The sequence below is a fragment of the Pipistrellus hanaki genome, assembly GCF_964339955.1.
Source record: "Pipistrellus hanaki genome assembly, chromosome: 2".
NCBI lineage: Eukaryota > Metazoa > Chordata > Mammalia > Chiroptera > Vespertilionidae > Pipistrellus > Pipistrellus hanaki.
Genome location: NC_140504.1, coordinates 52,483,183 through 52,502,528, shown reverse-complemented (window position 1 = coordinate 52,502,528; position 19,346 = coordinate 52,483,183). Strand labels below are relative to the sequence as shown.

Genomic DNA, 19,346 nt, shown 5'->3' with positions numbered 1-19,346 from the left:
AAGCACAGAGAACCCCAAATAAGAGGAACCCAAAGAGGCCCATACCAAGACACAGCATAATTAATATGCCAAGAGTTAAAGACAAACAGAGAATCTTAAAGGCAGAAAGAGAAAAGTAGTTACCTACAGGTCAGAAAAGTAGTTATATACTACTGTCAGCTGATTTCTCAACAGAAACTTTGCAGGCCAGATGGCAATGGCAAGAAATATTAAAAGTGATGAATAGCAAAGACCTACAACTAAGATTACTCTACGCAACAAAGCTATCATTTAGAATTGAAGGTCAGATAAAGAGGCTTCACAGACAAGAAAAAGCTAAAGGAATTCATCACCACAAACCAGTATTACATAAAATGTTGAAGGGTATTTTTGAAGAGAAGAAGAAGAAGAAGAAGAAGAAGAAGAAGAAGAAGAAGAAGAAGAAGAAGAAGGTAAAAAATATATATATATAAACAATAAAATGGCAATCTTATTTAATAAAAGAGTAATATGCAAGTTGACTCTACCTCTGCTATACGCACAAGCCACCTCCACCAGCCAATCAGGAGCAAGTATGCAAATTAACCCAACCAAGATGGTGCGGCCACAGAGCAAGCAGGAGACTTGGGTTTCCCTGGCAATGGAGGAAGCCAAGCTTTCCACACACCTTGGAGGGCCCAGGCATCCACTCAAGGCTACAAAATTTCAATTACAGAAGATAAATAAGTCCCAACAAAAATGGCTGCAGCCACAGAGAGAAGGAGGCTTGGGTTTCCCTAGTGATGGAGGAAGCCAAGTTCCTGGCCTGCCCTGGCCTCCGCTGAAGGCTACAAAGTTTTAATTATAGAAGATAAGTAAATCCCAGATACCAGGGCCTCCACTTGGGTCGCCGGAGGGTGTGGCCAGCCTGCAAACCACCACAGGCCCCTTACCCAAGCTGCCCCATGTCCCAAGGGAACCCCAACCTGATCCAGGACACCCTTCAGGGCAAACCAGTTGCCTTCCCCCCCCTCCCCCCCCCATGCACCAGGCCTCTATCCTACCTAATAAAAGAGTAATATGCATATTGACCATCACTCCAACATACAAGATGGCTGTCCCCATGTGGTCAAAGATGGCTGCTCCCATGTAGACACAAGATGAGCACCATAAGATGGCCAGCAGGGGAGGGCAGTTGGGAGGGACCAGGCCTGCAAGGGAGGACAGTTGGGGACAATCAACCCTGCAGGAAAGGGCAGTTAGGGGTAACCAGGCCAGCAAAGGAGGGAAGTTGGGGGCGACCGGGCCTGCAGGGAAGGGCAGTTGGGAGGTGACCAGGACTGCAGGGGAGGGCAGTGAGGGGCAATCAGGTTGACAGCAGAGCAGTTAGGCATCAATCAGGCTGTCAAGGGAGTGGTTAGGGGGGTGATCAAGCTGGTAGGTGAGTAGTTGAAAGCCAGCAGTCCTAGATTGTGAGAGGGATGTCTGATTGCCCATTTAGACCTGATTCTAGTGGGATCAGGCCTAACTGGGCAGTCGGACATCCCTCAAGGGGTCCCAGATTGGAGAGGGTGCAGGCTGAGCTGAGGGACACACCCCCGTGCATGAATTTCATGCACTAGACCTCTAGTAAATACATAACTATCAACAATTGAATCTAAAAATCAAAATAAATGAATAAGGAATCTAATGAACAAAATAAACTGATAAATAAAATAGAATCAGAGGCATGAAAACATGGAACAAACTGATGAATCTCAGAAGGAAGGGAAAGGGGGATGGGGATGGGAAGAGATTAACCAAAGATCTTATATGCATACATGCGGTACCTATGGACACAGACAATGGGGTGGTGAAGGCCTGGGTGGGCCAGGAAGCAGATGAAGGGCAATGGGAGGAAAAAGGGGGACATCAGTAATAATCTCAACAAAAAAGATTTTTTTAAAAAGGGGGGAAATGAGATTACGATCTCACCCTGAGATGAGATCATTGGGATTTAGGGTGGACTCTAAATCCAATGACTGGTGTTCATGTGAGAGGAAGGGAAGGAGAAGGGGATCTGAGATGCTAAGGACCATGGAAGTGGCCACGGGAAGACAGAGCAGACACTGGAGCAATGCCTGGCACCACCAGAAGCCGGAAGGGGTTGAAGTGAGCATGGCTTCTCTAGCGCCTCAGGGAACACGCCCCTGTGTGGTTTGAATCTAGCCTGCGAGGCAAGCTCTCCTCTGGAGAACCACTGGCTTGGGTCACTGGGATGGACCTTCCCTTTCTGCCCCCACCCCCAAACCCTCATCCACATTGAGAAAGGGGGGCTACCTCTTCCACCAGGTGGCAGTCCGCTGACCCAGGGGACTCGGTCCTAGACTTACTGGTCCAGCAGGACCAGCCTGGCCTGGAGAGGGAGCAGGGCTTGTGGTCACTGTGTGGGGACCCCTGCAGGCAGATGGAGCCCCTAAGTGACACAAAATGACAAAGCAGAACATCAGGAGCTGGCGAGTGGCAGGGGGAGAGAGTCATAGCAGGGACTCTGTTGCATGGTTCTTACAAAGTCTGGTCCTGTTCCACCATGCTGCCATCTCCCTGTGGGAGGAGAGGGGTCACCTTTACCCAGGTCTGGTCAGGCCTCCTGCGCTGCTTTCCTCCAGACCTTCTCTGCTGCCCAGCCCCCTAGCCCCCTTCTACCCTCCAGCCAGCAGACCCAAGAGATGTGGCCCTGTGCTGGGGCAGGGGCTGGAGTTGTAATTTGGAGGAAGGAGAGGAACGCTTGGCCTGAGGTTCTGGCTTATCCCACTGACGGTGGTGGAGCTCAGCCTGTCCTCAGTTAAGGGAGTGCGTCTCTCCAGGCCCCTGGGCTCCTTGGCAGAGCAGCTTATGCACTTGGACTGCTTCCTGGGCCCACCAGGTGGAGAAGCCATGAGGTCCCCGCAGCACCTGGAGAGGAAAATGCCCCCCTGCTGGCCTGGTCCCTCCCAACTGCCCTCCCCTGCTGGCCATCTTGTGGTGGCCATCTTGTGTCCACATGGGGGCAGCCATCTTTGACCACATGGGGGCAGCCATCTTGTGTGTTGGAGTGATGGTCAATTTGCATATTGCTTTTTTATTAGATAGGATAAGGCCTGGTGCATGGGTGGGGACTAGCTGGTTTGACCTGAAGAGTGCCGTAGCCTCTGCTCTGCTCTGCTCTCCACTGAAACAAACTCCCATTCCTTTGACCATTTAATGGGCTGGGCAGCAGCTCCTTCAGCTCTCAGAGCAGTGACACCCTCGCACTAGGTATCATACTGCCCCGTCATTCATGTGCGAGGTGCAGGGAAGTGGTGATGGCAGAAAGCCGAGTGGGAAGCACATCCAGGCCTGACCCATGCCCCCCTGCCATCCCCACCCCTGCTCCCCGCCCCCCAGATGTTTGTCTCCAAGGAACCAGGCAGGGGCTGGGAGGTCGGCGCTGGGCAAAAATAGAACTTCACAAGCCAGTGATACAGGGCCCGAGAGAGGGGCGCAGAGGAAAAAGGAGGTACATTGGTGAGACTGAGGGAATGCAGAGTGTGAGAATTTAAAGGGGGAGAGGGAGAAATCGCACCTCCTTGGTGTACCTGCCGTACAGGCACATATGGGCACAGGGCTGCTGTCACAGGAGATCCTAGACTGGGGGGCCACACATCATCCCGATCCCTCCTGTGCCCGGACAGGGGACAGAAATGGGTGCGCAGCTTGGTGGGGTAACCTAGAGAACCCGCCGTGGAAAGCGGGTGCCTCCCCCGTGCCCCTCCCCATGCCCTGCAGGACTGGGCTGAGTTGCCAGAGCCCCAGGTCTGTTTTTTTTTTTTTTTTTCAGGAGAAGCAGGAAATTAATTTTTTTAAAATGTGAACTCTTTTCATTTAAAAATGCTGGTAACCAAAACCAGTGAGAATATCGTTTTAGAGAAAGAGGAAGCCATGCTCAGCCCATGGGCGGCCGGAGCACGCTCTGCTTTATTGCACCGTTCCCAGGAGGGTCTCACCCTTGGACTGCAAGATTCCGAAGGCCTGGGGGAGCTGGGGTGGGGAGCCTGGGTTCGAGGCTGTGAGGCTGTGAGGCTGTAAGGCTGTGAGGAAGGAAGCACCCGGATTTCCAGAAGGAAAGCACACGGGCTGAATGAGAGCAATGCAAAGGAGACTAGAGACCTTGTGCCCCTGACCCCTGCAGGTTCCTGCCCTCCCCCAGCTCCTCCCGCTGAGGGGGTGGACGGGAGGGGGCGTGGAGGCGGTGGGAGGCGCTCAGCCTGGCTGCTGAGAAGTGAATCACAGCTCCATGTGATGGGCGCAGTTCACACTTTGCAGGGAACAGGGAGCAACCGGAGCCTGACTTTTCTAAATATACCAGGCAAGCCAGCAGCGCCTGGCTCCGAACTGAGATTCCCGGCAGGAGGCTGGGCCAGCCGCGGATTCCACGTTTGCAGGCTGCATCCCAGGCTGTGCTCCTCCCAGGGGAGGGCGAAGGGCTGATGCTGGGAGTGGGGACTTCCAGAAGGAGCCCCCAGACCGCCATCCCCGGGTAACCACGGTGGGAGCTTGGATAAACTCTCATGGTTACAGCCACAGCACAGGCCTCCACGGCGAGAGGGGCCCCTGACCCCCCCAGACTTCCCTCCTCCTGTGGCCCTCGGCCCTGGCAGGGCTGCCTGGCACAGAGACCCCGTTGTGTCCTCCAAGCCTCCAGGTAGGGGCAGTACCCACAGCACCTCCCCAGGGCGGAGGAGGGTGGGTCTCCCCAGTTCCTTCATCTCCTTGGAAGTCTGCACCGGAGATGGCAGAGTGGCCTCTGATACCCTCAGTGTGCACCCAGGGGGGCCGCAGGGGAGGAGGGCCAGCTCTGCCGCTGACCCCTGTGTCCCTTTCTCTCCTGGGCATCAGCTTCAGCCCTGGGTAAGGGGAGGCTGGCGGTGAGGACGGGGCTGGGGTTCGGGAAGGCAGGGGCGGCAGTTTAGCGACAGGCTCCCAGGGAGCAGCTCATCTTTTCCTGACTTTGGATGTGGAGGGAGGCAGCCTCGAGATGCCAGCAGGCGATGCTCAGGCCTGGCACTCGGGGAGACTTGGGCGTGATTGGCTGGGCCACAGCTGGAGAGAAGAGGCAGAGATGATCAGAAAGCTGATCTGAAGTCCGGCTTGAGGCTGTGGTTATCAGAGCCCATGGCACACGCACCCCGGGGCACTGTGCAGAGGGCCGGGGGGTGAGGGTGGAGGCGCGCTGCTGCAGATAAGCAACCAGCAGGCCCTGGGGAATTCTTGTAACTGGACTCAGCAGCGTTGCTAACGAGAAGTACCTGACAGAAGGCCGAGTCCCAGGAAGGCTTTTAGCTCAGCCCTCGGTGCTCAGACTGGCGCCCGTGCAGTCCGGAGTCTAGGAGGGAGCCCTCAGCGGGCCTCAGCCTCCGTGGGCTTCTCCGGGAGCCAGCCCAGGGAAGGCTAAGCCTTTCTAAGGAGCCCCAACTGAGCCCTTGGAGCGGCTGCTCATCCTAAATGAAGCCGGTCTCCCCAACGTCCCTGTGTTCCAGGGAGTAGGGAGGTGCTGGGTGGAGGGAGCAGGGAGGTGCTGGGTGGAGGGAGGCCTGGGGCTTTGGGTCTGTCACTCCGGAGAGGCCATCCTGAGCACAGGAGCCTAAGCAGCAGGCCAGCCCTCCCGGCTCACTGCTTTCTGCGTTTCTTCAAAGAGTTCCTCAGCCTCTGGAACGACCCCATTGATTCACTTGTTTATAAGCTTCCTGCCAGTCTCCCCTGGAAGCCAGGTCCTGAGCACACAGTAGGGCCTCACCTGGAGCGGCCCCGGCCCTCCGGAACCCACAGTCGGACAGGCCAGTGGGTGAGAAGCGACGGCCAGGAGGATGGTGAGGGGAAATGTGGGCACTGCCACAGTGATGTAGCAAATGAAAATATTGCATGAGACATATTGACATGAAACAACTCTTCACTGTTAGCTGGCATTCTCATTTACCGGGGTCTCCTGGCCTTTTCCGGGCAGCCCTGGCCCGTGGGGGCATCTAGGAGGAGTGCCAGGCCGGTCCCAGGGCCTCCCCTCAGGGCAGGTGCTTCCTGGAGAGGAGGCCGCAGCCATGCCTGAAGGATGGGAAGGAGTCAGTCAGGTGGAGAGGAAGAGAGAGTCTCCCAGGCACAGGGAAGGTTAACAAAAAGGGGGGGCGGGTTTAGGGGGAGCCAGTGTCCTGAGGGCCTGGGAGGCTCTCACAGAACGTGGGGCGTGGAGGGGCTGGGGACACAGGCAGATGTGGTCGCAGAGGGTCTCTGGGACACGCTCCGGGGGGTGGACTTCACACCAAGGGTGACAGAGCGCCTGAGGGCTCACGCAGGGGACACCATGCTAATGCCCGCCTTCCGAGAAGGCTGCCCTGACTTCTGCGTGGAGGATGGGTTTGGGGAGGGCAAGGCGGAAGGCCGGGTTGTTAGGAGTCACTGCTGCTGTCAGGAGGCAGCGGAGCAGGGAGGAAAGAGGATCGATTCAGTCCATCTTCGGGAGATGGAATCACGGGGTTCAGCCACTGATTAAAAGACTTACGTCGGGCCAGTGAGGACGCAGAGGAGCAAGGTGAAGCCCAGGCTGTTGGCTTGAGCAGCCGGTGGACGGGTGCCGTTCTGCGAGATGGGAAGCGTAGGCATGGGGAGAGATCGGTGGCGGGGGCAGGAGAGGGTGGTGACTGTCATTCTGGATCGGTTGGGCCCAGGTGCTAATGGGATGTTCCAGCGGAGATGGCCAGTAGAACAGGGCATAGTGCAGCCCAAGGCAGAGCCAGCAGCACTCGGCTGGGGCCGGAGGCAAAGCCGTGGCAGCCACACTCTTCTCCAGCACTGGCCTCTGATGCCCGAGGGCCTGGCTGGGCCAGTGGCATCGAGGCCTCAGCTTGGTCCCTTCCTCGCACTCCACCCAATGGGGCAGCTTTTCCGGGTTCTCATGGGTTCCCAACCTACGGGAATGCGGACCCCTGATGCCTCATCTTCTGATTTTCCTAGATGGTTACACGACAGTGCTCAATCTTAAAGTGCCGGCAACCGATTCAATAAAAAGATGCATCATGTGGGCCAAACAACATGTCTACGGGCCTGATCTTCTCTGGGAGGGAGGGAGGGGCAGCTGCTGGTCAGGGGCCTGGGGTTTCAAGTGAGGAGTTAGGATAGAACTCTCAGGGTCCCTCCAGGCAGTGAGCTTCTGCCTAAGGCCTGGCACCAGGACCCTCCATGAGGCTCGTACAGAAATGGGCTCCAGGCTCTGTCCACAGTGAGCCTGGTCACGTGGTCTGAGGGAGCCAAGGACCCTGACTTTGTCCCGTACCCTGCATGATTCTTGATGAACTCAAGTTTGAGAACCTCCAAGTCAGGGGGCAGGCAGAGGCGACTCAGGAAGTTGCTCAAGGAGGGTAGGAGAAAACCCACAGAGCGAGCTGTCGGGAGCAAAGCTCACTCAACGACGTCGGCTTCCGGGGAGGACCCCAGGTCCCTGTCCACGTCCCCAGCACGTCTTAGCTCATCTCTAAGAAGGACCAGTGCTGACTTCAGTGCTCAGACTCAAGAGCTGATGATGCTGCCTCTGCTCTCGAGAGTGTGTGGAGCCACCAGGCAGGAAGGGGTCGGCGTGCAGGGGTGTGGGGCTCTCTCCTGCATCTTCCAGGACCTGCTTTCTCCCCAGAAGCTTCCCTGTCCTTCCCAGCCGAGGCCTCCGCCAGCCCGGTGCCAAGTGGGGCAGCGCACACTGTCTTTGAGTGCTTCTCCCCTGGAGGCGGTGGTGTGTGGGGTCAGCCTTTCTCCCTGTGAGATCTGGGATGGAGAACAAATCAGAGGGATTGAGGTGGGGTGGGAGGTGAGTGGAGCAGGCCTCACACTTCCCTTTAGTCTGAGCTACGACCTCTTCCGAGTTCAGGAAGCTTACCAGAAGGCTCCCGTGGAGCTGAGCGTAGCTGATCTCACACTTTGGGCTGGCTGGCTCCCCATTATTCCCTGGCATACACCTTCATTATGGGTATATGAGAGATGAGGAGAGATGAGAGCTCTGCATGGACCAGGACTGAGTATTGCTGGCGCCCCACAGTCTCCTCCAGAGCCATCCATATATCTCACACCCAGTAGGATGGCATCCCAGTTTCAGCCGTAAGACCGAGCCTACAAAGCATGGGCAGGGCTTCGGAGCAAGGAGGACAGAGCTGAGTCAGCGGCATACGCCGAGCCAGGCTGTCGTAACTGGAAGAGACTGACAGGCGAGAGATAGAGAAAGGCTTGTGGTCGGCTCTCCCAGACCACGGGAGGAGAGAGGGTGGAAACAGTGAAGAAGCGCACGGGGTCAAGGCCAAGGTGGGAGGTCCTGCATGGGAAGAGCCGGCAAAGAGGAAGGACCAAGAGGACGAGAGGGCCAGAGTGCGGTCCCTGAGGGGGAAGGTGGAAACATCCAGGACACAGGGAGGGGTTAGCTCTGGATGGAGGGTCACCGCCTCCATGCCAACAGGAGGACGAGGAGAGAGGGAGCCGGGGCAGGCAGGTTCCGAGATTTGGTGACAGAGGCTGAAGGACTGCTGTGTGATGGCTGTTTTCTCCGTGGAACGTGGGGTGCTATGCTGGGAGTAGGGCAGAGGTTTAAGGAGGATGGAGCTGGAAGGGAATCGTAGACTTTGTGCAGGTACAGGAAGGGGTGTGGCAGGAGCACAGCTGGACTGACCCCCAGCGTGGGGCTTTGCCAGGATGCGCAGTGGGAGGGAAGGGGGCACAGGGGCTCACGGTGGCGGTGAGAACAGTGGCAGGAGGGCTGATGGGGAAGGCGAGGAGCTATGGGCAGGGAGATTGGGGCACAGGGGGAGAGGAGGAAGAGGGGAGAAGCTTCAGTAAAGCCCACAGCCCTGGAGCTGCCCTGGTGGGGGCTGGAGAGGGGTAAGAGCTAGTCCCAGAGCGGCCCTCTTGGGGCCTTGGATTTGTAGTGTTGGCTTCTCTGGCGCATAAGGGTCTATGGGGTCAGCTGGTGGTGGGGAGGATGTAACCCAGAACAAAAGGAACTCTAGGCCTTGTCAGAGAACAGGGCACACCGGACCAAGCAGCACCACCTGGAGGCGGGTGATGTGTGGACGACCGCTCCTGAAACCACGGGCCTCAAGGACAGGACGAGCCTGAGGGAGGCGCTGGCAGCGTCTGTGTTCAGAACCCGGTGTGGCCATGGCTTTGGGTTTCAAGCCTGGGAGGCACCACAGGGGCTGCTGGTCCCAGCCGGGCCTTCTTATGTGAACAAGTTCCCATCCACGGAGACACCTTTTAGAGCCACAAATGATAGACTCCGTCCAGGGCTGCTGGCATCTAATAACACATTTACCTATTTGATGATGGTGGCTTATTAAAAACAAAAAGGCAAAATCTTCCCAGATCCCAGACTAAACCCCATCTTGTTTCTCCCCTGTGGACGGCTTAGCGTTCCCCATGGGAAAGCTGCTAGAACAGTATTTTTCAAGGTGTTCAAGCAGCCTTAGCCCTGAAGATGTTCCAAGGATAAAGCTTAAACATGGTTTTCAGAAACCTTGTATTAGCACCCCTGACCCCCCAATCCCATCCCGGATTCACAAACTGCATTCATAGGCGAAAAGGTCTAAAAAGTTTAGCAGGAAGCTTTTTGTGTCAACTTTGTAAACTCCACAATGGCCCGGATCCCCCACAAATCCACCTCCCCATCCTCACTCAGAACTGATTCTGTGCATTCAGGCTGACAGGCGCGGGTTACATAAATAACCACCTGTGGAGGACTGTCACTCGTGGCCCCGCACACTCAGCCTGAGCGGTGGTGAGGCCATAACCGGGCTTACACACGCCTTTGGTGATCTACTCGATATGTCCAAAATTGGTGTCACTTAAACCGCTTCTTGAGGGAGCCTAAAAGTGAGAGTACTCCACGGCATGAGTCGGAACATTTGAAATCTGTGAGAAAACCCACAGCCCAAGAGTCAAAGTTAATTCTCACCCACGGAGTACTGGACGTGCTGCAGACAAGCATTCTCGGGGCCAGATGTGGCCTTATAAGGTGGCCTGACATGTCCTCACGGCCCAGGCCACCCTCCAAAAATACCCAGACAGAGGAGAGTGGGGACGGACCTCCTGGCGTTTCAGAGATTAACAAGCAGGCTCTCTGTTAAACAAGAGCACCGACACCTGCCTTCTGACCAGCTCTGAAAGCCCTCAGCATTTCCAGATCAAGCAGCCGGCAGGGCACGTGCTGAGGCGGGCGACGGGTAGAGGGAGCCTCCTCACACCCATCCAAGAGGGTTTCTTTGCTCTAATAAAAGCGTTATTGACTGCACCTCTCCAGAATATGCCGAGAGCCAACCGCCTTTACTTTATATGGACAATGGAGGCCCAGAACTAATTTTCATTAGTGTCTTTCTGCTCCTTTGTCCTTGGGCAGAAGCCAGTTCCCACGGCCCTGGATCACTGGGGAGGTGCTGCCCCCCACAGGCCAGCGTGGCTACAACAACAGGAGAGGCAGGAACAACCTTTGGGCTTTACAAGCACAGAGTCTGGAAAGATCACTGGATTGCACCCACCAAGGTCAAAGACAGATGCAAGAGCTGCTGTGGTGATGAGTCTATGTTCTGGAATTAGTGAGCGGAACACAGTTGAAGTATTGGAAAGATTTAAGAAATGGGCACTAGCTGCTTATGTGCAGTCTCTCACGGTTTATTTTTGCTCAGCAAATGAGACTTTTAGGGTGAACTGTTTTTTGTGGTTTTTTTTTTTTGCGGGAGGGGGGGGGCAGATAATATTTGGTAATGAGACCCACCCCTACAGGGTATCTCTTAACTGTGAGAGAGAGAGAGAAAAAAAGATGAAACAGTCCCTCACACGCCTAAAAGAAAGTGATAAAAACAAAGCAAGACACAGAGCTCTTGTCTAACTCTGGCTCTCAGTTGCTCGCAGAGGAATGTTAATAGGTATGGCTATTTTTGGTAATAGTTGCTTAGAACAGTTTCTTCACTACGAAACTATATGACAATGAGCCAGTCTATTTGTAACGCTGGAATTTTAAAAAGATGAGAAATAGCAAAGCTAGTCTTCCTCCTTCTTGTTAAAGGGAACAGAACACAGCAGCATTTTTGGAACGCTGTGTGAACAGCAAATCTCTTAATTATACCGACGGCAATTCCTCAGGCTGGGCTTATGTTAACAGTACACATAATTGCCACAAAATATGACAATGAGCAATTAGAGAGCCCTGATTGTAACAGTGGTGCTTCCTGGGTGCCTCTGTATTAACTTTGCCATCTGGCCCTCGGTTTCAGTTGCAGTAACTTTACTTCTTTTCATACATGAAGCCTGTCTGTGACACAGATAGACTCTGCATGAGGAGTGAGGCGGCTCTCACTCTAACCACAGTGCTGGTGACATCAAAGTCGTGACCAGACAGCATTTAGGAAGGAAATGTTCCCCTTTGGGATAAAGACCACTCTCTTGGACAACAAATGCCGAGTTAACTCTGAGAAGACCTCGTAGAGTAGGTGGGGGCATGAGGCTGCTGGAGGCAGACAACAGAAATCACCCAAGGCAATAACCAGAACGTGCCCAGCACACGGAGACAAGTTTTCATTGAAGGGAAGACGTTGGAGCCTAGAACCAGCAGGACAGAAGTGGCTGCGGAGTATCCTGTGGGCGGAGCAGCCCTAGCCCGCTCTGTCTGCGGAGGGATCAGGACGAGGTGCTGGACCCCTTAACCACGTCTCTGATATGCGATGAGCTCTGCTGGGCAACAGGAGAATTTCCCCTTTCAACTTATACTAGCAGAGGTAAGCTAAAGACAGAAACAAAACAGAAGACATTGACGACTTGGGTCCTCGATCGTCCACTGAGGAGTTTTAGACTCCTGGCCACCCGCGTGAGGACTCCCCTGTCCCTCTGCAGCACGTTGGGGACCGGCTTGAGAAGCGTGAAGACTGGCAGGAAGAACAACTTGTTGGAAGCCTCTTACTGTGACCTGCTTTTCCTGTAGGTGCAGAACCACAGGATGAGCAGAAATACATTTTATAACAAAGAGGGAGCTGGAACCTGTGGCGGGACTGAAAAGGGTCCAGGTTCCTACACCATCACTTTCGGGCCAATTTAATGTGAAAAATCACCAGACTCGCTGGCCAGTGTTTCAGATCCAGGCAGAGCACACACCAGTTTATTTTGAAATGCAACACAGATCAGTATTTTATGAATACAACTTATTACTACATTATCAGGTAAAAAGAGCTTCCAAGTGCATGCATAGAAAGTTAAGCATAGTCTTTGAATGCCTTAATACTAAATATACAAAAAATACATTTAAATTATAGAATTTAGTGAATCAAAGACTTATAAAATTACAATTTTGGTTTTCACAACATAGAAAAAATACAAAAATGACTATATATGGTCATATAAATTTTTACCCAAATTTCAAAGGAGCAGTACGTACTGGTTCTGCTGTTTTGTTTTACCTGAAACTCAGAATTGAAAAGAACTCGTAGGTTGCACCACATCGATGACAACCTTTTGTTCCAAATGAGTAACCAAAGGCGCAGGTGGAAATGGGGGCAGGCTCTATCCAGGCCTCTCGAGTGCTGCATCTCCCGCGAGAGGTCGCGCCAGAGGACTGTTCTCATCTGGCAGGTGGTGCTTTATTCCAGGACTAACTCTCCACCGTGCCTCTGATCACAGGCAACCCATGTTAAATGACCGATCCCAACCTTAGCAAACCAAACACAGCAAAATGCAAATCAGCAGCTCGTGTCTATAAAGCACCACTGCGCACATCGCAGAATCCTCTGCCAGAAGGTGGTCCCGAGAGGGATTTGAAACATCCAGTCAGGGGGCAGCTGATGTCTTTGTGCCCTGAAATGAAGACTATAAGTCTGACAAAATACCCAGCAAACACCACCTTTTTCATTCACACTTTGTAGGAAGGTGGACATTTGGTGGGGTTGGATGGTCTCAATTCCTAAAGGAATGCCACCACTTCGAAGGAAACATTATTTATGTTGGAGCTAAAGAAACCAGTAACTGGGAGAGGTGGCTGAAGGACACACGGTGGCATGTCTTATCTGCCATGAGCATTTTAAATGTTTGATGTACAGAAATAAACATTTTTGAGAAGAAAGTTGTTTGCTGTGTTGTTACAATTGGATGCAAGACCACCGTCTGCAACAGACTGTTCCCCAAACAGTGACAAACGACAACAGAGGCCTGAATAAACACAATCCAGCAACCCTGAAAAACCCTCACTTTTCTTCCCATCATCTATCCCAACAACTGGAAAAATCTTACCCAAATTAAATAATAAGGCTATTATAATCCAAATCGATTCTATTTGATAGGAGAAATAAGTTTTGAAAAATGAAGTGAGAAAACGCATGAAATATAATCTTTCCCATACATGTTGTTTATCAAGTACAATAGATTCTAATTTCAATATGCCCAAGCGAAGAGTGCTGACTGTGCGAAGCAGAATGTTAATGTTCAATTCAGAAGCAATTTATTACACATCTGCCTGCATCACATTTTAGGCTGCGTTATTTTCTTCTCATTCTTATGTTAACTTTCAAGGCTCTATGAAAATAAGCATTTCGAACTTACTTTCCATTATGACACTCTTCTGACATTAGCAATTATATTTTAAGTGATAATGACTCTATAAGCTAGACTTTTAAAGTTTTAAAGATCAACCAATTAAAAAAAAAAAAAAAAAAAGGCTCCACCAAGAATATCCTGTTTAAAACCTAGTGCACGTCAGAACTTGGGCTTTGCAATTCCCTCCACCCCTTTCTGGAAGCGTCTGAAATGGAAGCTGAGCAACTACATGGCACCAAGACACGGCGCTCATTCGATGATGTCCATGAGCAAAGGGCACGTGTGTGACACTGCTTCCAGCTCCCGACTGCCCACTGGGTATCCCCCTGCCTCTGGGCGTACAGCTTGGTGGGAATTATGGAGGACCATAGTTAGGAGAAGTATCCAAGCAGAGGAGTTTCATGAAAATTTAAAAATATAACGATCAAGGGGTAGAAACAGAAACCTCTTCCTGAACGTTCTTCCGACTATATCTCTGTCTAAAGTGACACCTTCCATGTGTTTCATGAGCAGATCCTCCCCTTCGGTGACTAGACTGGTTTGGGCCATAGATGAGAACAGCTGCTGCACATGCATCGCTCAGAGGCTCTGAGAACAGGCTGGGGAGGGGCCTGTCACTCACTTCACTGAAACTCTCCCTTCCTGATCACTGTCGTTTTGTTAAATATGAGTGGGGCTTAGCCCCGGGTAAGGTAGGTTCTCTATAATATATGCATACTTATTAGATTCAAGCATGTTTCTTAGTGGCAGGCAGTAATGACTCAACTGAAAACAAAAGGGTTCTAGCTGTTGTCTGATTATGGGCACTACCCCAAAGTTTCACAGACATACGAACTGTGCATTTCATTCACAAGACACGAGGGCAAGGTCCTAGCCTTAACTTCAGAGCATTCCAGAGAACAAAGGTTGCCGCTGCAAAAACACAAACAGTTCCCAGCATGCAGTGGAGCACTTTGAAAGGGGATGCTGACCACGCTGCAGACTGAACAGAACTCCTGCAAGCCGGGCACCCAGCTGGGGCCACCTCCATACTCAGACTGCACCTCTCAGGCATTCAGTGTTACAGATCTTTATCAGATACATGAAGGAAACAGGAGGGGAGAAAATACCAAATCCCTGTCTAGTGCCATCATAAATATTGGGAACTTCTGGTTGAAAAAGCATGCTGAATGGACTGGCCAGGGTGTTTTATGTAACAGTTGTTTGCTTGTTTTATTTTATAAAATCCCAGACCTGTGTGACACTGGATTTTGGTTTTTGTTTTGTTTAGTATTTTAAAAATAGTTTTACTTAATTTTCTATGAAACGTATTGGGAACTCAAAAAGTCTGCAGCATTTTGTTGTTGTTGTTGAAAAGTTTGTTTTTTGGAGGGGTGCAGAAACAGGAACTATTCAAATTTCTTGTGTTCTTCAGTATGAGAAAGAACCTTTCTTCTCTGGTGTATCATGTGGAAGTATAACTGGGGGAAAACTGGAAAGAAAAGAAAGAACTGGTTAAGAAGAACATTTAAAATTGCATGTTTAAAGCACATGGACTTGCCTGGCCAGTGTGGCTCAGTGGTTGACCGTTGATACATGAACCAGGAGATCATGGGTTTGATTCCCAGACAGGGCACATGCCTAGGTTGTGGGCTCAATCCTCAGTAGGGGGCATGCAGGAGACAGCTGATTGATGTATCTCTCTCATCATGTTTCTAATCCTCTCCCTTCCTCTCTAAAACAAATAAAAACATTTAAAGCACCTGGACTTAAGGTCCTCCTGACTTTCTGACTACTTGATCGTCCAGTTGCCAAGGAGTGGCAAAGTGCACTTGGGAAAGGAAAAGAAAAAAAGCAGAGACCTACCTTTATCTGTGTTAGCCAAGGAGCAAGGGTCGTGTGGACTGAACTGACAGACACTACTGTCACTGCCATTACCAGTCAAGATGCCGTAGAGCCACCAAATTATATTCTCTACACTCTCATTACCTTTACACTCATTCCCTGATTTCACTACAACAGGTGGAAAATTCTAGTGAGGGAGTTATTGCTCATGTTTCAGAGGATGAAGTCAAGCCCAGAGAAGGCAGGCAACGTGTCTGAGGTTTCACTGCAAATTACGGACAGTCAGGACAGGCTCCGGGCGGATCTGTGAAGGGCCGGGCTGAGGCGAGAGGAGTGCTACTGCATCTGATCTGAACACAGTGAGAGAGGTTTGAGCGCGGAAAATGTCTCTATGGAAAGATAGTATCTTAGGCACTGAATATTCTGTTCTTGGTCATTTATAGATTGCTTTAAAAAGTAATGGCTCTTAAATGAACTGGATGGTACTGCCTACTTAGGGAACATTTGGGAATGCGGGGAGAGAACATTTGGAAAATGCCATTTTAAGCTGTCTGGCCTTCTCAAGGTTACTGTAAACTGGAGGATTCAATAACCAAATAAGAAACTCCAGGGAGATGGTCTTGGGTGTACAATATCCTGCCTTTCCTGCCCTTCCCAGCAGTTCCAATGTCTATTTTTGGACAGTAACTTGTATTTTGGGGGAGGTAATTTCTAGTATTGCCAACACTTTCTGACAGTTTCTTCCTTTTAAAATGGGTTCCATGTTTCACATGGTCCTCCCAAATTTCAAGTGTACTCCAGGGCAGCAGCGGGCATGTGCACACAGATCTGATAAGCTGCAGAGGCGGATGCTGAGCAGGGCTGCCAGCCACTCCACTATTTGCAGGCAGGAAGTTATTCACAGAAAAGACCCAGCTTGTGCATGTAATTCAACAGTGAAGTATTTTAGTACAAGAGAGCCAAAAAATTTGACAAGCTCTATAATCTAAAAACTGGAAGTAAAGATATAATTAAACCGTAAGGAATAATTATAATCACTTAAAAATGCGGCCAGTCACATTTCTATAGATGTGCTTTCGTAAAGGGAAATGTGGTCTTTTCCTCTGGTTGCATTTGATTACAACACCCTGTACAGGGTGGCTACAGCCTCACCGCTAGTTCAGAGGGTGGGAGGGGGGACGGTGAGCTAGAAGCCATTCAGTAGGCCCTCAGCGGCAGGTAGAGCAAGATGGCCTAGCATGCCTTCATCCCCCTACGCAAGGGCCTGCAGGCTGCCCAGGAGGCAGATGTCAGAAACAGAGGGCAAATATGGCCCTTGAGTTCTTCCACATTGTCCAGAGGTTTCTTAGTGCTGAAGAAAAAGGAGCGGGGATACTTGGGCTGAAAGTTCTAGCGGTGACCTCTTCCTGGAGACCAAAACATGGAAGACACTGTCTCCATTGGAATCACCCACATGCTCAGGCTAAAGCCAACTATTAGGGTTAAGACAATTTCAGATTCATGGCTCCTATTTTTAATTCCGTTGGGCTATAATGAAGACTATCCCTAAGAAAGCCTCAACCTGACAATAGACTACTTAGAACTCTACCTTCTGCTCTTCCAGTTCAGGACACACAGAATGGAGACAGTTGGTGTGTTGGGGTGGGTGTAGGGGCTGGTGGGTGCCACTGTGCCCCCCTTCCTGTAAGAAGATGGGTTCTCTCGCCCTGGCTGGTTTGGTTGTCGTTAGGATGTTGGACCATAGACTGAAAGGTGGAAGTTCAATTCGTGGTCAAGGGCACATACCCAGTTGCAGGTTCAATCCCTGGACTCGTTTGGAATTCATGAGGGAGGCAACCAATAAATGTGTCTCTCTCACATTGATGTTTCTCTCTCCCCTTCTCCACCCTCCCTTCCACTCACTTAAAAAAAAAAAAAAAAAAAAAAGGCAAAAACATCTTCAGTTAAGGATTAAAAGAAAAGAAGATCAGTTCTCTTTTTCTCTAGGGAAGGAAGACTTGGAGGATGAGAGCAACTGGAAATGCTCTGTCTGGAGCAAATTTCGTTTTCAGTTTCTCTAAAAATCAGAGCTGTCGCTGAAACCGGTTTGGCTCAGTGGATAGAGCATTGGCCTGTGGACTGAAGGGTCCTGGGTTCGATTCAGGTCAAGGACATGTACCTTGGTTGCAGGCACATCCCCAGTGGGGGATGTGCAGGAGGCAGCTCATCGGTGTTTCTCTCTCATTGATGTTTCTAGCTCTCTATTCCTCTCCCTTCCTCTCTGTAAAAAATCAATAAAATATCTATTAAAAAAAATCAGAGCTGTGGTTATAGTTATTGACAACTGGACAGCCAGCTTCTTGGTGCCTTCACCCTACATCCCTGTTTCTCAGCCTTTCCATACCCCACTCTATAACTAGTTTTCACCAATGGGGGGGTGGGGGGGTGTAAACAGCACTCAGACATCCTCAGACACTGCACACGCTGCCTCTGCACGCAGCAGGGGGTCACCGTGCACAGGACTCCAAGCTTCCCAGCACAGAGCACTGCTGGGCCAGGGCTCATGGGCCGCAATCTGGGCGACATGTGCATCAATGCAGTAACAGGTCAGGGCCATAAAAGCAGGTGTTGCCTTATGTACTGTCTATCACAAACTTCCTATTAAAGAAAGTTAAAAGAAACTTAAGTCGCAGAAAGAAAACCAAATTGGCAAAGACCAATGTCAACAGCAACCTCTCCTAATTCTGCATTTCTCCTAATAAATACAAAGCTTTGGAAAGATGAAATGGGCGGTTGGCTGGAACGAAGTGTACAAACTGGCCTGGTGCTACCGCCTGCCCGCCCCGCCCCCACCCGAGGCGCCCAGGGCGCCGGCAGACGCAGGATTTGGTCTGGGCTGCCATCTTGAGCTGGGTGGGGAGTCAGGGATTTGGAAGGAATCTTTTAATCTATATTAGAAATCAACCCCTATTCTTTGTCTAGAAGAGTTAAGACTATAAACTTCAACGAAGCCAAGCTCTCTTACCAAAAGGAGGCTGAAAGGGGACGGGGGAAGGAACCGAGATGAAGAAACAGCCCTGTTAAGTCTGTGCAGACAGCGGGCTGAGGTCTTCTCTCACAAGTTAAAGCTGAGGAGGGAGCCCCACAGAGCCAGGAAAGTACTCCGGCAGGAATGCTACCCATGGGGAGGCTGCCTGTGGGAGACCAGGCCCCGCCGCTGACATGAGGTCAGCAGGGAAGGCAAAGGCTGGGCACTGGCTGGCCAGGAGCACACAAGAAGCGTGGAGCGCAGACCGGACTGCCCAGGAGGAAGCCTCCTCTCTGACAGGCGGAGACCCGGCAGCAACCTGAATTCTGCCAGGGTGGCAGCATTCTGTTATTGGTTTGACTGCACGAGACCCTCCTGACCCTTTCCAGGTTACCCAGAATGGCTTCTATTTCCTATTTCCTCGAAAACCATGTTGAATGCAACCAGTTAACTGCCACAGGTAATGCCACATGTCCAAAACGGAAGCCATCCCCATGTCTGTAAATGCTTGTGGCGTACGAAGGGTTAAAAAAGTCTTGTGGCGACTGCTCACTGGGATAATACCTATTCCAGGATGGCAAAACTGCAACTAAGAATTGCTGCTTTGGAGACTGGCAGATGACTCTTAGGGAACAATATTAGAAAGATAAACTGTAAGCTAATTTTTCTTACTTGAATTTTTAGACTCTTCCACATTTACCTTCTATTTGATAAGCAACTCCCTTTTACATCTGAGAGATGGCCGTTAGCCACCATGGTTTCAGCACCCAAGAGAAGGACCTGATAATTAATGGAGTGGGAAGTGAGTCATGAAGCAGAATTGTGTCCAAGATAAATGCTCACATGAAATTAGGATGCAGTTTTTTTCACAATGCATGAAATGCAGGTTTCCTCAGAGGGACCCTAACATGTCCTTATGACTATTAGGATGAGTCAAACAGTTAATGCCATAGGCTGAAGA

The 19,346-nt window shown here is 51.1% G+C and overlaps 1 protein-coding gene across 3 annotated transcripts in view; it reads right to left on the bottom strand.

Annotated features, from left to right (window-relative positions):
• Window positions 1-12,098: 12,098 nt before the first annotated feature.
• HACD2 (3-hydroxyacyl-CoA dehydratase 2) overlaps window positions 12,099-19,346 on the bottom strand; it is an 86,436-nt gene continuing 79,188 nt past the window's right edge. For all 3 annotated transcript variants that reach the window (XM_084871748.1, XM_084871750.1, XM_084871749.1), the window contains one exon: window positions 12,099-15,025. In XM_084871748.1, the coding sequence (XP_084727874.1) occupies window positions 14,943-15,025 (83 nt within the window). In that variant the 3' untranslated portion in view covers window positions 12,099-14,942. The remainder of the gene's footprint in view (window positions 15,026-19,346) is intronic.